General features: G+C 41.9%; 1 protein-coding gene across 2 annotated transcripts; it reads right to left on the bottom strand.

The window, feature by feature from the left end:
* Positions 1-7,738: 7,738 nt before the first annotated feature.
* On the bottom strand, positions 7,739-9,964 carry LOC134484366 (Y-linked testis-specific protein 1-like). 2 transcript variants are annotated; one of them, XM_087601404.1, is made up of 3 exons: positions 9,790-9,964; positions 7,895-8,767; positions 7,739-7,815 (listed from the first exon to the last, which is right to left on the bottom strand). In XM_087601404.1, the coding sequence occupies exon 2, from the start codon at positions 8,688-8,690 to the stop codon at positions 7,896-7,898; it is 795 nt and encodes a 264-aa protein (XP_087457530.1). In that variant the 5' UTR covers positions 8,691-8,767; positions 9,790-9,964; the 3' UTR covers positions 7,739-7,815; position 7,895. The 2 variants fall into 2 exon arrangements, with proteins under 2 accessions (XP_087457530.1, XP_087457529.1); XM_087601403.1 differs by having other exon boundaries at positions 7,739-8,767; positions 9,790-9,934.
* Between the last annotated feature and the right edge of the window lie 12,128 nt (positions 9,965-22,092).

Genomic DNA, 22,092 nt, shown 5'->3' on the forward strand with positions numbered 1-22,092 from the left:
TCTACATCTTCCTCTGAAGGCTGCTAGAACACTGGCTTTCAGGCTGCTAGGGTTAGGGTCTTAAAGCCCATGCCGGCAGTGTCACACCTACTCCAACAAGGCCACAGCCACTCCAAGAAGGCCAAACCTCCTAGTAGTGCTTTTCCTATTTGGCACTATTTGTCTTTAAACTTGAAACTTATTCATAAAACTGTTCAATGGACAATAGGTAACTTTAATGAAATAAAAACAGAAGGATTAGAAAAATAAACAGGAATATGTGTGCCTTAGTTACTGTTCTATTACTGTGAAGAGACACGGTGACCAAATCAATTTATGACAGGAAACATTTATTTACCGTCTTACATTTTCAGAGGGTGAGTCCATGGACCATCATGGTAGACACCACGGTAGCAGGCTGGCAGGCAGGCAGGCATGGCTGGAGTAGTTCCTGAGAACTCACATCCTTCTCCCCAGATGAGAGAGAGAGAGAGGGAGAGGGAGAGGGAGAGGGAGAGGGAGAAGGAGAAGGAGAGGAAGAGGGAGGGAGGAAGGGAGAGAGAGAGAAGCCTGGTGGGCTATTGAATCTCAAGGCCCCCACCTCCCATTGACACATCTCTTTTAACAAAAACTAAGCTCCCAATCCGTTCTGAACAATCCACAAACTGGAATCCAAACACATTCAAGTATTTGAACCTCTGAGCGTCACACTTATTCAAAATCCTAAAGTATGTTTTTTTTTTCTTTTAAAAGAAACCAAGTAATGAGTGTCCATCCCATTTGGTAGTATATTTTATCGTTACATTTCCTTTCTCAGAGGTTAGGGTTATTTGCATAACAAGTATCCAATCAAGTCATAACTCTTCCATAAGCCAAAGGCATCATACTTCCCCCCCTTTCTACTTGACTATCCACATAGAAGTTACGGAAACATATCCCTTCATCCTGATTTAGTTCAAAGCATGGGAAGCTATTGATGTGCAATTAAATGCTATTCATAATGGGATAAAACAGAAGCCAACATGATTGAGTGTATTGTTCCTGGGAGCTGAAGATTTCCCTTCCATTTAATAAAATGTGATAAATATGATTTTAACACAAGCATAGAAACCCCAACAAAGCCTTTAGTTTATATTTGTTTCAGTATTTCCAGATCATTCTCTGTGATACACAGGAACCCCAGAGGAGGAGAATTGTGTGGAGTCACTGACACACACTCAACAAAGGTTTGGTTTTTCACAATAAGGAGATATATCCTGTCCTCTGAGAGTTGGCCCCAGGACTCCCAATGATTTAAAAGTCCTCAGGTTCCTTGGATAAAATGACACTGCATTTGGATATAACCTATGAAAGCCTCTTGTATACTCTAGTCATATTTATGTGTGTGTTTGTGGGCGTGTGTTCATAGATACATGTAAGTTCAGAGGATGGCGGAGTGTAGAATGTGTTCTGCTCCTTCACTACCTACTTTATTCCCTTGTGACAGGGTCCCTTGCTGAACCTGAGGTGAGGCTCACTGTCAGGAAGCCACCATCATCCTCCTGGTCCCATACCAAGCACTGGTGTTTGCAAGTGTGACCACACACTTGGCTTTATCACTCTGCCGTCTCCCCAGATCCTCCTACATTTTAAATAATCTCAGAATTACTTTTGTACTTAATGAAATGAAATAATGAGGGGCTGTTATTTAGGAGATGTAAAGAAATAGGGTTTGTATGTGTTCAGTACAGATATGGTATTTTAAAAAAACACTTTTATTAGTTCCTTGAGAACTTTGTACATTATATAATGATAAAATTTACTTCTCACTTCTCTTCCCAACTCCTCCCAGTTCCATATACACCTAATTCCTTTTCCCAAATTCAAGCTCTCTTTCTCCCCTCTGTAACAACCCACTAAAGTCATTTATGCTGCCCATAAATTCATGGGCATTGGGCAAGCCACTGGAGCCTGCCCAGCTTTTCACCATCTTTATGTTTGTAGAAAACTGACTCTCCCATTCCTGACAGCTAGGGCTGAGGCTAGTGGTCCTGTCTTGTATAGAAGACAATGCTTTGTTCTGGTTCTCGATAACATCTGTATCTTATATTTCCACTCCCTCTTCCTTGAGGGTTCCTAAGACTCAACTCCTTCCCTTTTTGCCTCTCACGTTGAGTCTGTGTATATACTTGTGTGTCTATATTAGTGATGTCCCATTTTACATTCAAACCAACACATTGTGGGGGGCGTCTTTACAATTGATTGCAGACAAAATGCTGCAATGCAGACATGGTGTAGCTCAGTACCAGAAAGAAATAGGAGATTTTGAGAAACCTACCCAGCTGTTTCTAATGTGAGGTGAAGTTTAGACCTCTGACACAACCTTCTGGCCCTACCCTATGGGTTTAAGATACACATTGTCCCAGTACAATGTTCAAAGGTGGGACTATGAAAACAATTGGACCCCGTGTGCTGTAATCAATGAGTTCATCTGTTGATGGATGTGTATGAAGGTGGCAGGAAACTAGGAGATAGGAAATTAAGGAATTAGTCATTTGCGACATGTCTTGGAGGGTATTTTTTGTTCTTGGTCTCTTCCTGTGTTGATGCTTCCTGGATGCCAGTGGGTTTAGCAGTTGAGCTCTATCGTGACCCTTTCATGATCATGTGACCATGGACTGAAACCTATGAAACCATGAACCAAATAAGTTTGTTAACTATGTGAGTTGCTAGGCAACTTGTAAGAGTGATGAATGGGATTAACATGAAAGTGGCCAAAGTGATGCTGACCATACCAGGTCAGGTCTGGATATGATGTAGGAGGACCCATGCCTTAATCCTTTAAACTCTGTTTCTTGAGGCTGCACGCTAAGAGAAGACCCAATGTATCCAAGTGGTTTTATCCAGACGATTCTGCCAGTGTATCTGTTGTCTTAGCAAATCAAGAACCTCCTGCTTCCTCCTCTTGTCGTTCTCCTGACTTCACTTCTGTGTTTTTAATAGACTTCAATATAGTATGAAATAGTGGGAAATGAGTATTAAAAAAGGGAAGGAAGCTATAAATTTTGCTATAAAATCATTAAAATACACACTTAAAATAAATGGGTTTTTAAGTATGTACATTATACTTCAACAAGGCTGCAGAAAAGGCTTGGACAACTATGATGCTTGTCGTGTGATTTGCTATTTGTCATAGTTCCTGTGATTTTGATCTTAATAGTAGTGGGTTTTATTACAGATGACTCAGACACCAGGTTAACGATACAGGCAGAACACTCCGTTCCGTCAGGGAAAAAAAATCATGTCAAATTCATTGGCTTTCTTGATGAGGGTTTTTCTGGTCACAGCCTAGTTGGCTGTAAGTTGGACAGCTATTGGCTGAGAACAAAGATGGAGAGAGCACAATGTTTGCGGGGATAACTGAAGGTTGTGCTCATGAAAGGGGATGAGTTTCACGGAGATCAGTTGCAGAAGCTCCAGTTGCTGATGGAGCTGAGGCCTAGGAGCCTTGCAAGACTGCCATAATACATTTTGAGATGGCATGGCCAAGTGGGAGATAAGACTAGATGAAGTGGAAAAAATTTAGTTTCTTTGGAAACTCACTTTTGTCACAGGATGTTTTTCTGGAAGCTATGTTAGTAGAGGATATTTTGCTGAAGCAGATACATGAGAAGGCATATGATATTTCGCTGGAGCACACGCTTGAATGGGGACAGGACGTTTATGAAGAACATAAATGAAATCCCACAGAGAGGGAGATGACATTTTTACATTGCTACACCAGCAAGGCTTCAATGGTCTTCGATAGTCTCCGTTCCACAATGATAAATGCACAAAAGAACCTGAGCTATTCGGGCTGATTCTGAATGCTTCTGCTGCTTCTTCTGGTTTCTTAGAGACTTGTGGTCTCTGCCAGATCTTAGCACTGCTACTGATTCATTTTTTTGCATCTCCTATTGGACAGTACTGCACAATGAAGATTGGAGTTACCCCAAAGAATTACTTCTAAATAGGTCCACAACTCTCAACCTTTTCCTATCAACTTTCTCTCTCTGTTACCTCTGGTTGGTGGGCTAGAAGGGTGTTTGAAGTGTTTTAGAACCCTAAATAAAGTAGGTTATGAAAAAATCTAAGCGTACAGATATATTCATGGGTTTTGAGAAAGGGTTTTGTCTCCTGCTGAGAGGAGATGATACGTAGGTTGTGACTTTTTGGTTCTGTGGTCTACTGTGACCCATTAAATGGCTAGTGAATGACAGTATCCCAGTAAGTGTAGCACACACTAAAATGCTTTTGCTTGGCGTTTTGAGCTGTAGAATGTATTCATTTCTTGTCATATATCCTCAAGTATTCATGTTGGTGACAGTAGTTACTCTTCAGTTCTGCCATACAGGGAAGTGGGTCTATACGCTGAGAGAAGAGAGTGTCTGGTGGTGAGTATGTAACATGGAGTAAGAGAAACATTACGGTGCTGGGTCTCTCTCTTTTTTTTCCCCCAATTTGACAATCTGGAGTCAACTTAGAAGAGAGAACAATTCAAGAACTGCCTCCAATAGTTAGTCTTTGGGTAAGTCTATGGAACATTTTCTTGATTAATGATTATTGTGGAAGGGCCAACCATTGTGGGCAAGTTCATCAGTAGTCATGTATAAAAAGAATAGCCTTTCAGGCTGTAAGAAATAGTAATGGAGCAAGACATGGGGAGTGTGGCAGTTTGAATAAGAAAGGCTCCCCCAGTCATATATTTTAATATTTATTTAACAGGGAGTGACAATATTTTCAAGGATTAGAAGCATTAAGAGGTGTGGCCTCATTGGAGGAAGTGGGTGTGTTGACAAGGGTGGTGTTTGATTTTTTCAAGAGCCCAGTGCTTTCCCAGAATTTCTCTCTCTCTCTCTCTCTCTCTCTCTCTCTCTCTCTCTCTCTCTCTCTCTCTCTCCTTACAGAGCAGTAGTTCTCGATTTCTCCAGTGTTCTGCTCCCTGCCATTATGATGGACCAGACTTCTGAAATTGTAATTTATCCTCCAATTACATAATTTCATTTATAGCAGTTGCCCTGACCATGGTGTCTCTTTACAGCAAGAGAACAATGACTGAGACAGGGAGCAAGCCAACAAACAGTGTCCTCGTTACCGCTTCAAGCTCCTGTTCTGGTTTCCCTCAGTGATGGTCTGTAACCTGTAAGGCAAATAAACCTTTCCTACGCAAGGTAGTTTTGATCATGACATTCATCACCGAGAAAAGGAATCAAACTAGAACTTCACAGATCAGTACATGAGCAACCCTTACCTTTAAATTAAAACAAAGTGTCTATACCTTTCTATTTGTGGTTATGAGGTAAGAGTCTGTGGCTCTACTAGATACACTGTTTCTATAAGAAATTGTCTTACTTAGGGTTCCTATTGTTGTAAGTAAACATCGTGACCAAAAGAGCAATTTAGGGAGGAAAAGGTTTATTCAGCTTACACTTCTACATTTCTGCTCATCACCAAAGGAAGTTGGGACAGGAACTCAAACAGGCAGGATTCTGGAAGCAAGAACTGAGCAGAGGCTATGGAGTGGCACTGCTTACTGTCTTGCTCCTCATGTCTTGCTTAGCTTGCTTTCCTATAGAACCCGGACCACCAGCCTAGGAATGGTGCCACTCACAGTGGGCTGGGCCCTCCCCCACAAATTACTATGAAAATGCCCTACATTTGGATCTTATACAGGCATGTTCTCAAATGAGGCGCCCTCTTCTCTGATGACTCTAGCTTGTTTCAAGTTGGCAAAAAATCAGGGCGGTGTTTAGAATGTGATTTTCCCATGGTAAGTGTGGCACAAGTAGGAGGTGTGGCCTTGTGGGAGTAGGTGTGGCGTTGTTGGAGGAAGCATATCACTGTGGGGGTGATATGCTTCTCCAACAACATGTCTGCCTAGACGCTTCCTTGATTCCTGCCTTGATGAAAATAGGCTGAACTTCTGAACCTGAAAGCCTGCCCTAATTAAATGTTGTCCCTTGGGGTTTGGGATTTACCTCAGTTGTAGAGTGCTTGCCAAGGAAGCCCAAGGCCCTGGGTACGATCCCCAACTCTGAAAAAAAATAGAACCCCCCCCCCAGAAAATTTTGTCCCTTATAGGTTGCATTGGTCATGGTGTCTTTTGCAGAAATGAAACCGGTAGACAACCAGCCAGTATAAAAATTCCAAATAGCAGAATTAATCAACGATAGAAAATATTTTCAAGTCCCACAATGAGAAACTTATTCTTGAGAGAAAAAACATCAATGAATGAGTAGAAGGTAAGGTTGCCTACAAAGAAACCCTTGGAGTGTAGATGTGGCTCAGAGAGACGCCATGGAGTGCACAGGGGCTTCTCAGGAGGAGGGAGCTACATGGTCAGGAACCGCAAAGCATTTTAACGTCACGGCAAATGGCATAGGGGAGATCAGCACGTCTGCATTGGATGCACCATCAAGAGTTTTCTGAGGATAAGCTTTCATGTGAGTAAAAGATGGGAACTTCCTGGGGCTAGATAAGGTAAAAGGGCCCACAGGTGTATAGGAAGCCATCCAGTCGAAGGAGAGTCAGGCAAGGTAAGCCAGTGCAGAAGCCCTTTGTGGTCATCTAGGGGCATTGAGAAGAGACCTCAAAAATATTACAGGATCCAACAGAGTCTAACAGTGCTCAGGGAAGCTAAACAAAGGATCCACGTAATACCTGACAAAAGCTCATGGCATCCTCATGTTCTTTTTTAAATTTCTTTTTACTGATCATACAAAATAATGGGTTTTATGGCACTTTCAGGAATCGATAGATATAAACTTAATTTGGCATTCACTATTCTTGAGTTATCCTCATCAAAATGTCCTCTGGGGAAGCCACCACCTCACATCCACCCTCTGTAGTGATAGCTCGGCTGTTCTTTAAGGAACCAAAGAGACCAATATGGATGTGGCCCAAGTTCAACTCATTCGAGAGCCTTTCTGTTCTTCCTGGGTCTCCTGCTTCACTTTTTGAGAACTCCATCTTGGAATTCCTTCGTCCCTCAGTGTCCTCAACTCCCACATGTGTTCTTTAGTCTTTCTACCACATCACCATCAATTTATTCTTTCTTACCCTCATTCTGGTCTCTTCTCTGCATGTTAAGGTTGGATGTATTTAAAAAGATGACTTTAGGGGCCTGGAGAGATAACCAATGGATTAAGAGCTCATCTGCTTTGAAAGAGGACTTTGATTTGTTCTTTGAGCTCATGTCCAATGGCTCCCAACCACCTTTAATTTCAGCTCCAGGGGACCTGACTATTCTTGTCACTGTGGTCTCCTGTATTCATGCCTTGGCCTACCCAGATAAATAAATATAATATATCTACATATGAGAAACAGGTTTCATTAGGTTTTGTTAGTCAAACAATCCCTGATCTTCTCTGATTCTGAGTCTGCTTGGATCAGTTTATTGGGTTTCCCCTTGAGTTCCAAGACCACCTCTCTGTTACCTCCCACTCTTTCCCCAACTATCTGTTTCTCCCTCAAACTTCCCCTCAGAGAGTCTATCTATTTCTGGCCCCTCTCCACTGCTTCCTAAACATCCATCTTTTTTTCCCCTGTGCCATCCCTGCTCCTCTAAGCCTCATCTCCAGTTCTTTCCTCTCCCTAAAGACCAGACCAGGCAGTCCTGTTTGTTTTAGCGTATGTGACATTAGACTTGCTGTTCACAGCCTTGAACTTTCCGGCTTCCTCTAAATGTTCCATCCACCACAACCAGTCTCCTCCACAAAAGTATGCACACACAACATGTCACATCACACATTTTAATTTTTAGTGCAAAAACAAAATCCACTGGAAAAGATACTGGGGTTGTCAAAGGCCATTGGGTATCTGAAACACAGAAAAACAAACATTTTCACCCCAATCCTATAAATTCCCCATATATGTCCCCTCACTTTGTGAATTTCACCTTAACGGATCTTTTCCATCAGATTATAGACATAGATGTGGATGTCACCATCAAACTTGATGAAGTACACGGAAGGCTTGGCTAGAACTTGGTAAATGACTTTGCCGATCTTTTTGGACCCGTCACTTCTGGAGAACTGCACACATTGACCTGTTAAGATGTCACTGTCAACGTCTGACTTCACCTCTGCTGGCGAAATCTCTGGAGTGATATGGAGATTACCTTCTGTGTAATCATCCAGGAGCTGATAGATATATAGGACTGGATCTTTCTCATAGGTGATGTAAAACCAGTCCTTCATGATTGGTACCTGGGCTAGGACCACCCCCCTCCAGTTGTCCTTAGAGCCATGTTTGCCCTCAAATTTATGCTCCACAGCACGGCCAACCATGGCACTTGCGAGATGGGCGTCTTTCACTTGAGGAAACACAACTTTGTGAGTCAAGACCTTAAGCTTTAAAATCCTCTCATCGCTGTGAAGTGCCAGTCCATAGACACAATCAACTCCATCATACTTGACCAGATAGAGAGAGGGATTTGTTGGCAGTTGATCTAGAACTATGGCCTTCCATTGGGTGACGGGCTCATCACCTTCCTTCCATCTGTGTGAAATTCTGCAGCCCACAATGTTCCCCAGTGCCTGGGGAGAAGGCCTCCTCCTCTTCCGCTTCTGGAAGGATGGTGTGCTCATCCTCCTCACAGACACCCTCTTCTTCTTGGCTGTAGACATAGTGTGGTAGGCCACAGCACTCCTGGTCCACTGTCTTGTGGCTATTGTTCTGGGTTCAGGCTTCATACTTTCCCATGGCCTGGGTTTGAAGAGCTCACCTGCTTAAACCAGACACAATTCTGGTACCTCTGTCATATGAGTACCTGCAATAACAATGGGGGTGGTGTTGGGGAGGGTGCTGGACCAAGGCTCTTGTCTATGAGAACTTTGGAGCAGGTGAGGAAGGCGATGGTAAACAGGTTTGAGCATCTGAATCTAATGCTGTCATAATCAGAAGTTCATAGAAGTGCTGGGCAATGGTGGAGCACACCTTTAATTCCAGCACTCCAGAAGCAGAGGGAAGCAGACCTCTGTGAGATCAAGGCCAGGCTGGTTTACAGAATTAGTTCCAGGATAGACAAAGCTACCCACAGAAAAACCCAGTCTCATAAATCAAAATCTAAAGTTCAAAGGAAAATGAAAAAATGGTTCTCTACAGCTCAGAATAACATATTTAGCAACATTTCTTCAGCCCGAGCCACTTTGCCTATGCTGAGGAACATCTTGAATGGCTAGGTCAGTGTGGGATTAAGTATCCCTGTCCCCACTTTAAGCAAGCAGAACAGAGAAAGGATAGCAAAGGAGCCAGAAGGGTGGCCACACCCCTTCTCCACCCTCTAACTATGAGCTATTTGGCAACATCCACAAGTATCTGCCCAGAGACAAAGCACAGCAGTCCACTGGCTTACTCTACTGGGCATCCTGACCCAGCCCCAGGTTTATTCCCTGAAGCTGTTGCATTTTCTACCGCAACAAGAGTCTTTTGTGTAGGCAACAATAGCCATTTAGAAATAATATCTACTGGGGTTGGGATTTAACCCAGTGGTAGAGCAGTTGCGTAGCAAGCACAGGGCCCTGGGTTCGGTCCTCAGCTCCATAAAAAAAAAAAAAAAAATTTTTTCTCCAAAAATACACAGGCACAAAGAGGAGCTTTGGCATTTTAGTAGAATTTTGAATTAGATATTGTTAGCAAAGAATAATAAACTCCGGAGACTGACTAGCCTAGACCATCCGCCTAGCTCTCAAACGTGGAAGACATTAGAACGTAAGGTTACTTGCTCTACGAGGGAAAACTTTTAGCTTTCTGGGCTACAAGGGTCCCAGTTATCTTCATAAACGTATTTACCAAAAGAAAATGTCCTAGTCGTCCAGATTCTGTCTTCTGAAACCGGTCAGGCACCAATAGGTTGTTGAACAGTTGTGGGGTTCAGTAGCTGAACTGGCTTTCAGACACCGCTGTGAAGATAGTGAACCCACCTTCAAAATTGTCTAGCGCCTCCAAGTGGAAGAGATGCGCAACCTCCGCCCTTGTGCTCTGTGGCATCATCCAGGCTCTGCTTACGTCATAGAACCCCTCTCAGGCCAGTTCCTTCCCTAGTTACGCTTAGAAACTTCCAGCATCTAGGTTTTAGCTTCTCATGTAGCCTCCTGTTGAACCAAAATAAAGTCCCCACCCAAATATTCTGATGACTCGAGTCACAGTCTGCCTAAGTAGCTCTATTCATGCTTTTTATTTTTCTGAAAAACTCTTTGGTTTCTGAGTCACCAACATCCTTGGTGGTTATTTTCCCAGCTCCTATCTTTTCTTTGGTTAACTTTAAGTTATTCTCCGTATCAGAAATATTGCTAGGCTCTCTCTCCGAGGCAGCACACAGGATAGAACAACAAAATTAGCTTTATCAAAACCCACAATTAGAGGAGGGCCATTTTTATTCAAACAAAGCCTGAATTTGACATGATTAAATACCTTGTATTGAAGACAACGGCAATCATGAATTATGGATTCTTTGCAAAGAGCGAGGAAAAATTAGCTGCTGGACCTGCTTCCAAAGTCGGAATAAACTTATCACAAACCCGATATCGATCAGTCATATTTTAAATGTCTTTAAAATTTATCAGCACTTCTGATTACAAGGAATTTATTAGATCAAATGCAGTAAAACAGGATGAAATACATGAGTTAATTTTGTTTTTGAAATGTGGGTAGACAGAATACTGGATCCAGGTAAGTATGGAATTTACCTATAAATTACAGGCCACTTTAATTGTTTGTGTCACATAGTTCCTCAGATCTTCAAATGGATTCTTTTCAGAACCCTCCCCTGTCCCCACTACACTCTGACCATCCCTTCCCTCTTCCCAATAATTCCCTTCCACTTTAACATTATAATTTTTTTTAAATGTACTTAGAGCTTAACAACTTATGGCAGCTTTTTAAAATCTGTCCAATTTTCTAAGTGCACCGTCTTCTTTTTCTCTTTCTATCGTAGTTTTAAGCACATTTTCTTTCACACTTTGAGTTTTACTCACTCTCTGCTCTTATGACTACTCTGCCATTATGTGACTGTTAGTCCACTATGTGGCTGATCTCAATGTGGAGTTAACTCAAATGACATGAGTTTTCCCCCTCTCTCCCCTTAATCTTCCTTCTCTAGGCACCTGCATAGATTGAAAGCATTAGGGATTTTTTTAACCCTGGAAAGCACACACACACACACACACACACACACATACACAAACATAAGCCCATACACACAGAAAAACTCATAGAAACACAAACACACACATATACATACACACACAAACACACACACAAGCACACACAAACACACACACAAACATACATATATACACACTCAAACACACAAATACAGAGAGAGACAGAGACAGAGACAGAGAGAGACACGGTGAGAGACAGAGAGCCCATGAGAAAACATGTGATATCATCATTTTAAGAACATTAAACAGACAGAACTTTCAAAAAAGTGAAGAACAAGTAGGCAACAAGAAGAATAATCTCATCATAGCCATCAACTTGAGGAGGAAAATTTTCACACTCTAGGCTTCTATGTACCAGTCTGTTACTGAGCGAAGTAGGGGCAGGAACTCAGGCAGGACTCTAGAGGCAGGAAAGGAAGCAGAGACAACTTAGAAATGCTGAGTACTGGATTGCTATCCATGACCTACTCAGCTTTCTCTCCTTCTCATACAACCCAGGGCCACCTTCATAGGTGATGACACTATGCATAGTGGGCTAGACCCTTCTACATCAACCATCAAAAAAAAATTCCTTACAAATGTGGCCAACGGACGTTCTGATGGAGGCAATTCTTCAGCTGACTCTCCTTTTTCCCAGGTTGAGTCAAACTGACAATAAAAACTAACCAGGACCCCTGCACATCCATTCTGATTGCCACACTGTGTGCAATAGACACGCCATTGGAATAACCTTAGCTGTTGATCACTGGATGAATGGCTTAAAAAAGTTGATATACATTGATGTGATTTTCATCTATGTGTAAGAGCAAAGGGTTTTGTTCTCAGAAAAACGGAATGAACTATAAAATACAGTATGTTAAGTGAAACAAGCCAGACTCAAACAGATGATTGCAAAATTTAGATTTTAATAAGGGATATTATGTGAAATTGGGCATTTAGGAAAAGGAAGAGGAGCAGCAGGGTGTGTGTGTGTGTGTGTGTGTGTGTTTGTGTGTGTGTGTGTGTGTGTGTTTGTGTGCAGGTGGAAATGGTGGTGAGTTGTGAGAAAGAAGATGGCTAATGTACATTATAAACCTGTACTAGGAGTCACAAGCAAGCCCACTGACTTGTACATTTAAAGAATATCGATATAAGAGAGCTGAATCTAAAACAATGTTTTGATTAAATTGGGAGTTTATATTTTAGAGATACCATAAAGTTTATTCATATTTTCCTTCCCACTGGGCTCTTGCTGTTGCAAGCTTGATACTTGTGACAGGATATGGCAATGAGCTTTGGTTTCTGTACCTCATTAATAACCCGGAATTCATGTCATTCAGTGAGGCTACCGTGGGGAAGGAGGTAGTTAGAGATCTTAAGGGTACACCACGTGGGAAGAATAATACCCACCCCCACTATAGATTTCCAAATATTCACCGTCATCTCTGGTTTGAATGTGATCGCCCAACAGTTATTTTCAGAAGATTAATCCCCAGTGGGAATGTAGTTGTGAAGAATTGATTAGGTCAAGAGGGATGCGACCTACAAATAAAAATCCATTAATGAAGCTATTGTGGAAAAAGGTTAAATTATGAAAAGGAGTTTGGCCCCCTCTATTTTATTCCTAGCCCACTGGATCCCCTCTGTGGTGACAAAAACCCACAAGAACTCCTTCCTCTGCAGATGGTCTCTTCATCTTGTATTTACAGGTTTCTGAATCATAATAGTACAGAATCTGTGTCATTATACACTAGCCAATCGGTGCCATTCTGTTTGTCCATAGAAGCATGAACATGCCTCAGAATTGTGAGCAGCTGGGTCATATGGGAAAGCATAGCTGGCAGAGAGGACTAGGTTGTTAGTGCTGACTGAAGACAAGATGGGTTCAGGTTTAGCATGTGTGCTCTTCGTTAAAGAAACAGCACAGAGGAAGAGTGTAGATTGGAAAGTTGCAGCTTAGAATGGACTCAGACATCTACTGTTGGCCTTTTGGGGACAAGGAGCCATTAGGTAAAGTGAAAGATCACTAGGGATAGCTTCAGCCACTGCTTTTGTCTAGCAGAACCCTTTTTAGAATCCTCATCTTCGAGAATGTGAAAGAAAACTGCCTGGAGTCATTTGATACATCAGTAACCATCAAGAGTGTGTCCACTATTACAGAGGGACCCAGGAAAAGCCTGATCTTGAAAGATCCTTTGCCTTCAAGAGATGGAGACTCCTCCCCACCAACACTGGGCAACCCATCTATGTCGGTGAGGGCATCCCACTAAGTCCAGATCAGTGGTCCTTAACCCTTGGATTGAGACCACTTTGGGAGCTCAAATTGCCCTTGCACAGGAGTCACATATCATATATGCTGTATTCCATACATTTACATTACAACTCATAACTATAGCAAAATTAAAGTTATGAAGTAGCAATGAAATAATGTTACAGTTGGTAGAGCTGTATTAAAAGGTTGTGTTAGGAAGGTTGGGACCACTCTTCCTGAGCCCTCTAAAATATGTCTGTTGGTATGAACTGGAGTTATAATCCCTTTTATTCAATCAGGCAAACCCAGAAAAACCAATACACCACCAAAAGGTTATGAAGGATACACAGCCATTGTACCCACAGTGTCAGGACTACTGACATCTAGACAAGTGATGTCAAAATGGAAATCACGTCACACCATGACAATCCCCCTAAATGAAAAGCAGAGGAGAAAAACCAGTTCCCTGGTGGTGACACTAAGAGAAAACCATTGTCAGAATTGGCAACAAGGATTTTAAAGCCAGGATTCAAGCGTTGTCAATGAGAAACCTACAAAACAGGCAGAAGGGGTTAGTGAGATGGCCTACTGCATAGGAACACTGGTTGCTCTTATAGAGGATCAGGGTTCAGAGGATCTGATAGACTCTTTGGTCAAAACACACACACACACACACACACACACACACACACACACACACACCATAGAGGAAAATTAAAAAAACAAATTAAAAAAAGAAGGAGCCAGGTATGTCCCTTTAATGCCAGTACTCAGAAGTAAGGTGATTTCTGTGAGTTCAATGCCTACCTGGTTTATAAAGTGAGTTTCAGGCCAGCCCTACCTACATAATGAAACTCGGTGTCAAAATAAAACACAAAAGAGTGTTTTATTTATTTCTGATAATGTATGCAACAGAGAAACTATTTCTACAGAGAAAGACCTTATTGTTGAGAGAATCAGTGGGCATGAAGGATACCCCAATTCTTTGTGTCACTACTCCATCACAGCCTCACCAGGAAGCAAGAATGGGTCCAGCTAAAAATGAAGCAGGGCAATTATGAGTAAAGCTGTGGACACACATCAGCCCATCAGCAACAGAGGCAGGCAGAAACCAGCTAGGATGAGATGGCTTCATCAGGCAATGTCTCTGAATTAACAGTCCCTAGTAGCACCAGGTTGTTCTTTTCCTTCAAGTACCCCTGGACTTTTCAGACATTCAGAAACCATAGAACAAAGTGTGGAAAATGCCTAAGAAAAGATGTGTTTTGGGACATATATGTTTATACAGGTTTCATGTAGCCCAGGCTGGCCTCAAACACACTATGCACCCAAGGATGATTTTGAACTCCTGATTCTCCTCCTGGTAATGGGACTATGGGCATGTCCACTGTAGGTGGAGACCAGAGCTGTGTGAGAGCCAAGTGAGCACTCTGTCCACTGAGCTGCATCTCCAGCCCCTAGGGATGTGTTCTGCTAATACAACAAAACTAAAATAGAAGTCTTCAATGAGAGACAACAGGAGTCTCCCAGTCTAGAAACATTAAATTACACATTCACAAGTAATATATATGTCAAGAAATAATTAAATTATGTAACAGTAAGAAAAAAAGAAGAAGATAGGAAACATACTGTCAAAATATGTGAGACATAACTATGACGGTGCTAAGAGGAAACTTTATTTAAAACAATAATTCTTAGATTAGAAACAAAGACCAGCAACCTAAATTTTTATCTACACTAGAAAATAAGAAAATAATTAATTCAATGAAAAAAATAATTGTTAAAATGAACCCCAAAACACTAAAAATAAGAAATTTACAAAAAAAAGACAATGAAACACAATTTGTTTTCTTTTTTAAAGCATTGAATGGTATTTCATCATCTCAACTAGACCTAGATAGAAAGTATAAGGTCCATTCTCTTTGGCAATTTTAAAAACAAAAAGAAATGCCTTTTTTTAGAGTTTATGCAGAACACTGAACCTGGTACGACAGACAAAAATTAAAAAAAAAATATTCATCGTATAATCCCTTTTTAATGACAGTGTTTAGTCTCAACTTGTCTCTCCTATAATCTGTTTATATCAGACAAGATTTCCAGGGCTGGCATATGGAGATTATGCAGTGTTGAAATGGAAGCACAGCATTGTATTCCCAAAACAGAATGTGGTTTAGAACATCATTGTTTTTATCATGAGGAAACTAGCACAAGATTCAAGCCCAGTCTCCCGAGGAGTTGTCTCATCTTAGAGCCATTTCTTCATACAGCACTTCCCATGTGTCATACTTTTCTTCAACAATCGAAACGGACTTGTTTGCTGCACTGTTTGGTTTGCCATGCTGCTTGGGAGATCCTGGACCATCAGACATGACGAAAGTTCTCCTCCACAACCCCAAACTACAGCACTGGTATCGGTGTACCGGAAATAGAAGAGACAGAAACCAAAAAAGAAAAAAAAAACTGTTGTTGTTTGGAGAAGAGTCATGTAAGTAGGCCAAGCAGACCTTGGACTTTCTATGTAGCCCAGGTTGTCCTTGGACTTACTATATAGCTCAGGCTGGACATGGACTTATTCTGTAGCCCAAGCTGGCCTGGGATTTACGATGTAGCCCAGGCTTCCATTGGACTTAATATGTAGCCCAGGCTGGATTTGAACTTGTGATCTTTGCAAGTATTGAGAATATAGGTATGCACTACCACATTCAGCTTTGTATCTGTTATTATAATTGACACAGCTGTGGCCCCTCATTTGCTAGCCTCCTTCAACATCAACAACAGCATCCACAATAACCTACTAGAATAATCCCATCTTTTAACTCATCTGTTAAGGTAAGACTTTACAGAACAAAGAGTCAGCAGGGTCCTCCTCCTTATTAGGAACATTTGTTTGTAGGGATTTGAGTGATTGTTTGAGTGAGCCAGTCATACCTTAACCTGGTTCTGATATTATGACCAAGACAAAAAAAATAAGAAAACAAAAGTAAAGGAGATGGGCCTAACACCTGGGACTTGAACCTTAGCAGTTGAGGAGATGGCTCACAGGTCTCAGGTAAATGATGAGTAGGCTTTGTTGCTCACATAGAATCCCAGTCCAGGGAGGAAGAGATAGGGCAGATACCCATGGCAAGATAGCTGTCAAGAGTAGTCATATTGGTGAACTCTGGTATTGACTGAGAAATGCTGCTTCAATGAATAAGGTAGAAGAGAAATGGATTAGTCCATACTTTATACACTGCACTTGCATGCATGTACACACACACAGACACAGACTCACACACACACACACACACACACACACACACACACACGAACAAAACAAAAAAAAAACCTTGGACTTAAGGCATTGCCTCCACTGTAGTCGCACATAGTAGGAGGTGGCGATCTAAATAAGTGTTCCTTTCCATCCCCACAAAGACCAACATAATTATGAACCCTCAGCAGTGGATGTATACAACCTGCTGAGAACAACCAGATGATTAGTTTAGTCTCCTCCCTCTCTAACATATTCTGGTGTTCTGTTTCAGGAATCCTAAGGTGGGGCTTGGCTGACTTGAGCCTTACTCCCAGTATTGTATCCAAGACAATATTCAGCTGCCATGTACTAATCCTTGGAATTCCCTGCCAAGGTACCCTGACTTGCATTGCTCAGGAGGCCATGCCATGAAGCCAGAGAAGGTGTGGATGTCTTACTCTGCCATTTATTACTTTAGAGTAATGGGAAATTAGCTTGAAGTTTAAACCTCACTTCCCTCATGTATAAATGAGCAGGTGAACAATTCCAGTTCATCAGATCTACATTAGGAGTGAGTTAAAAAAAAAACACATCAAAACGATTAGTGCCAATGTGTTTTATGAATGATAAGCAGTATTATTTATATGATTTGTAACATTGGAAATTATGGTAACTGGAACGTAACGGTTTTCATTATCTTTGCACAGATGATGCGAGGAAAGCATCTAGAATGCAGAAATGCTTCCTTTTTTGCATTATTTCCAAGAAGCATTTCTTTCTTCTCCAATTATTTTTTTTAAAACTTACTTTCCACTCCATCTCCCCTTAGGTGATTAGGTTAGAACAGGGTTTGGTGAGAGGGGTTATAAAATGTTGTGTTACAGAATATATTTACAAAATCAACTGTTGAGTTCAAATGGAGGCACCCTCCATGGAAAAGCCAAGCTCCCCCTGAAGATATTTATTTCTTTTCTTTTTTTATTTTCATTGATTTCTAGTCTAGTCATTGATGGCTATTCTAGGAAGAATGAACCTCGGTTGAGGAGATTCCTCCGTCAGATTGGCCATGACTACGTCTAGGTGGAATTTCCTTTACTGTTAACTGATGTTGGAGTGCCTGGTCTACTGTTGGCAGCACTGCCCTGTGCAGGTGAGTCTGGACTCTGTAAATGTAGTTGAATGTGAGCTTAGAAGAAAGCCACTGAGCAGTCTCTGTAGCTGTAGCTTCAGTTTCACAATCCTGTCTTGGTTTTCCTTGATGATGGGCTGGAACAGATAAAATGAAATAAAGATTTCTCTTCCCAAGTTGGCTCTTGTGAGTGTATCATCAGAGCAACAGAAAATCAAAATTAAGCAAAAATCACAGTGCCAGATGTGGGATGTCTTCCTGAAAGTTGCTGACCAGCGAGATCACAAAAGCCCTAACAACTTTACAGGCTGTTGCCATTGTTCTTTGTTGGCCTCCAGAACTTGATGGTAAGACACTATTTCTGAAGGTACTGAATCCTTTTGTTCACAGGTCACAGAAGGGTAAATGTGAAGTTGAGGTGGAATCATCCTCTATAATGGATAGCCTTCATGGTTCAAGAAAGTGCTATGTATGCTTCTAGGGGAGAAAATCATCTACAACCTTAATCGGGGGTGAACCATTCAAGGTAAAATGTCAGGCAAGATGTGCCCATAATGTATTAGTGGCATCACAGTCATGGGAGTAACCAGTGGCTTTCCAATTTGATACAAGGCATATTCCACACGAGGTTCTGTAAAGTCGTCAGGAACCTATGTTTAGGGTGATATAGGCCCTATGAAAGAACCTAATGCTAAATACATTGTCGAACTTCCTTCCAAATATCCATATTTGTATCTACAGATCAGCGTTGCACTCAGCTCTCATCAGAGAAGAAGCCTCTGACTACCATGGGCAGAGACGTACAACTGGACAAAGTGTTGGGAATCAGTGGTGTTGAACTAATCACGTGGAAATAGGACAGCTAATTCTTCTCCTCCACAGCTCAGAGAACATCATGAGAGAGTGGGTGAAAGGAATATATGAACCAGAAGATGGAGAAGTGGACAGCAAAAGGATATTTTTTAGATTATACCTAGTCATTGAACTCTTAAACTTATTGTGGCTATGGTCATGGGCACAAGACTAGGCCACTCAACACTTCATTACAGATGGGAGAGGACATAAAGACCCTCCCCTCCTTTGGCAATCAACATTTATTGGACAGCTATACCTGCTTTTCTTCCCTAAGTTTCTTGTGGCTTCTGGATATGGATCTTTTATACAGATACATAAAAGCAAGGGAAACAGCTGTATATGGAATTTAAAACAAGGAAAGAAAGAAAGAAAGAAAGAAAGAAAGAAAGAAAGAAAGAAAGAAAGAGAGAAAGAAAGAAAGAAAGAAAGAGAGAGAGAGAAAGAAAGCTGAACACACTCCAGGTCTGCAATGTGACCATCTCACTCGAGTTGCTCTGCTTTCCCCATCATGATGGATAGTACCAACTAAAACAATGGGTCAAAATAAACACTTCCTGTCTCTTTTTTATTGGAATTTTATGTATTTAAATTTCAAATGTTATCCCCTTTCCTGGACCCCTCTCTCCCCTTCTCTCTCCCCCTGCTTCAGTGATGATGCTTTTCTTCCAACCCACTCCCATCTCAACACCCTGGCATTCCACCACATTGGGGAAATGAGCCTTCAGAGGAACAAGGGCTTCTCATCCTATTGATGACAGACAATGCCATCCTCTGCTATATATGTGGCTGGAGCCATGGGACCCTTCATGTGTACCCTTCGGTTGGTGGATTAGTCACTGGGAGCTCTGGGAGGTGGGGGTCTGGTTGGATGATATTGTTGCTCATCCTATGGGGTTGCATCCCCCTTCAGCTCCTCCAGTCCATTCTTTAACTCCTCCTCCATTGGGGTCCTGTTCCTCAGTCTAATGATTAGCTGTAAGCATCCTCATCTGTATCAGTAAGGCTCTGGCGAAGCCTCTCAGGAGACATCCATATCAGACTCCTCTCAACAAGCACTCCTGTTAAGTTTTTGCTTTGTATTTTGTCATAGCAAAAACAAGAAAAATCAATATGCTCCCTCTTCATGTCAGGGCCATGTGAATTAGAGTCAGTGCTTCACTAAGCCCTGTAGGGTTCTCTTGGCTCCATCCACAGAGCCTGGAGAGGGCATGGAACCTCAAACAGACCTGGTGTGGCCATGGTCAGCATTGATGATCTATTCTCTTTGTGAGAAACAATACTACATAACATTGATAAATACAATCAAGGAGAGTATCACATGTAGCTATCATAGAGTCTATTTTTGTATACTTATTCTCAGCAGCCCACATTGCTATTATGAGGATGCTCTTCCTCCCATCCACTCCCACCTCAACACCCTGGCATTCCCCCAAGCTGGGGAAATGAACCTTCACAGGACCAAGGTATTCTCCTCCTATTGATGCCAGACAATGACATCCTCTGCTATATATGCGGCTGGAGCCATGGGACCCACCATGTGTCCTGTCATTATCCCTCCAATCATGAGTTATGGGCTGTCATGCTGGTAATTTCACAGCAGGCACTGCTTCCCCCAAAACTATCTCCCCAGCTTGCATTTAATCCCATGTTACTGGCATGCTGGAAATACTGTATTTTGTTTATTTGGCCCATAGCTAGACATTCTTTCTTGGACTATAATTAAGTGATCTACCTTCCTAACGCTGCCACCCTTTAACACAGTTCCTATGTTGTTACGTCAATTGATGACAAAATTATTCTTGTTGCTTCTTCTTTATTGTAATTTCACTTCTGTTATGAATTGTAGTAGGTAATCACTTTGGAGACTGAAGTTTCTCACAGGGATCGTGACACACACAAGTTGTGAACTGCAGATATAACAGGTTGAGGGCAAGATATATTTGAAGGACAAACTGTGTAAGACAACCACCAGCCCTGGGTCCTAAGCCCATCGCTTTATGGACATAGCTCACCTCTGTACCTCCTTAAATATGGAGTGATGGGCGGAGCATTTGTCACTTTGAATAAAACAAACCTTAACAGAGACACACGATGGTTCGTTGTTGCTACCATTTTGTAATTTCCTGCCCCAAAAATTCACATTTTAAACATCATCAAAAGCTAAGAAAATAGGCACAAAGACCTGTCTGTTTGAGGTACTGACCACAATTCATTTTGTTCACCTGGACCTCAAATTTAGAAGACTGCATGCATTATACATTTGAGAAATCCACTTCCTGCTCATGTTTTGTTGAAGAAATATAAATCAAGCTAAATAGAAAAATAGAGATGGAGTGTACAGGACGGGTTGGGGGTTTAGAACTCTTAAGGAATGCTCGCACAAAGTGAGGTATGTCAACATACCTCAGCTGAGTCATAAGCAATCAGGTGAGGACAATAGGAAGCCTTGGGCATGAACAACAGGGATGAAGGTGTCTTTCCAAGGCAGACAGAGCAGACCATCCTTCCTTGGTCTAGTTGATGTGAGGAAGCTAGTGGTTCTCCACCTAAGTCAACCCACACTGAGCCAGTTCATGAGTTCTGGACACGTCACTCTCCAGTACCTGAGTTGAAATGCAGCTGCCCCCCCCAACCCCATAGGAACAAGCACTTGTTATAAGGAGAGGTGCTTGAAGACTTCATTCTTTGAAGCTATCTTCTCTGAAGGGCAGGTCTCCAATTCCTTAGCAAGAAAGGCATCATGTCTTCAACCTTGTTGTCTTTCCAAATCTGCCATCTCTGTGAAGCCCCATCTCGAAGGTCTTGGCCAGGGCATCTGGCTTTGTGAAGTGATGACTCCAACAGGTTTCCTTAAGTCTCAGTTTAGCAGTTTTCGACGGATTACTTGTGCCTTATCTAGAGTGGAAACAGGGAATGAATTCTGGCTTATTTGAGTCCCTGGAGGTAGTAGAGGCTTATAGAGAGCAGTGAAGGTATTATAAACATGAAAGTGCTAATCCATTCTTCGGGTGCGAACTTCTTTTATTATTTATACATTTTTTAATCATTTAATGAAGTTAGTCAATATTGCAGACAGGGTGAATGTCTGGCTTATCCACCAGCCTCTCTTTTCATCCTAACTCCTGGCTTCTCAGGCTGTGATATCCATTGGAAGAAGAGTCATTGCAGACGTAAGTGGTTATAATGAAGGCCACACTGGAATGTGCTGGGTCCCAAAACAAATATGATCATTTACCCTATCAGAATAGAAGTGTTAGTGTGCTGAATGGCAGGCAGGATGAATAGGACCCGATGTCAGGCTGTGGTTGACTGGGAGCTGGTTTTATATCCCAACAACGAGTTTGGGCTTTTGCCTGAGGTTCTAGTAAGGACTGGAGAATTTTTATCTGGGATTTCTTTTCATGGATCCCTCAAGATGATACCCTGTGGATGTACAGAGGAGGATCTAGAGGAGGCTGCAAGGGCTGTCAGCTCAGGCAATACC

This window comes from Rattus norvegicus, chromosome Y, assembly GCF_021556685.1.
Source record: "Rattus norvegicus strain SHRSP/BbbUtx chromosome Y, alternate assembly SHRSP_T2T, whole genome shotgun sequence".
Classification (NCBI taxonomy): Eukaryota; Metazoa; Chordata; class Mammalia; order Rodentia; family Muridae; genus Rattus; species Rattus norvegicus.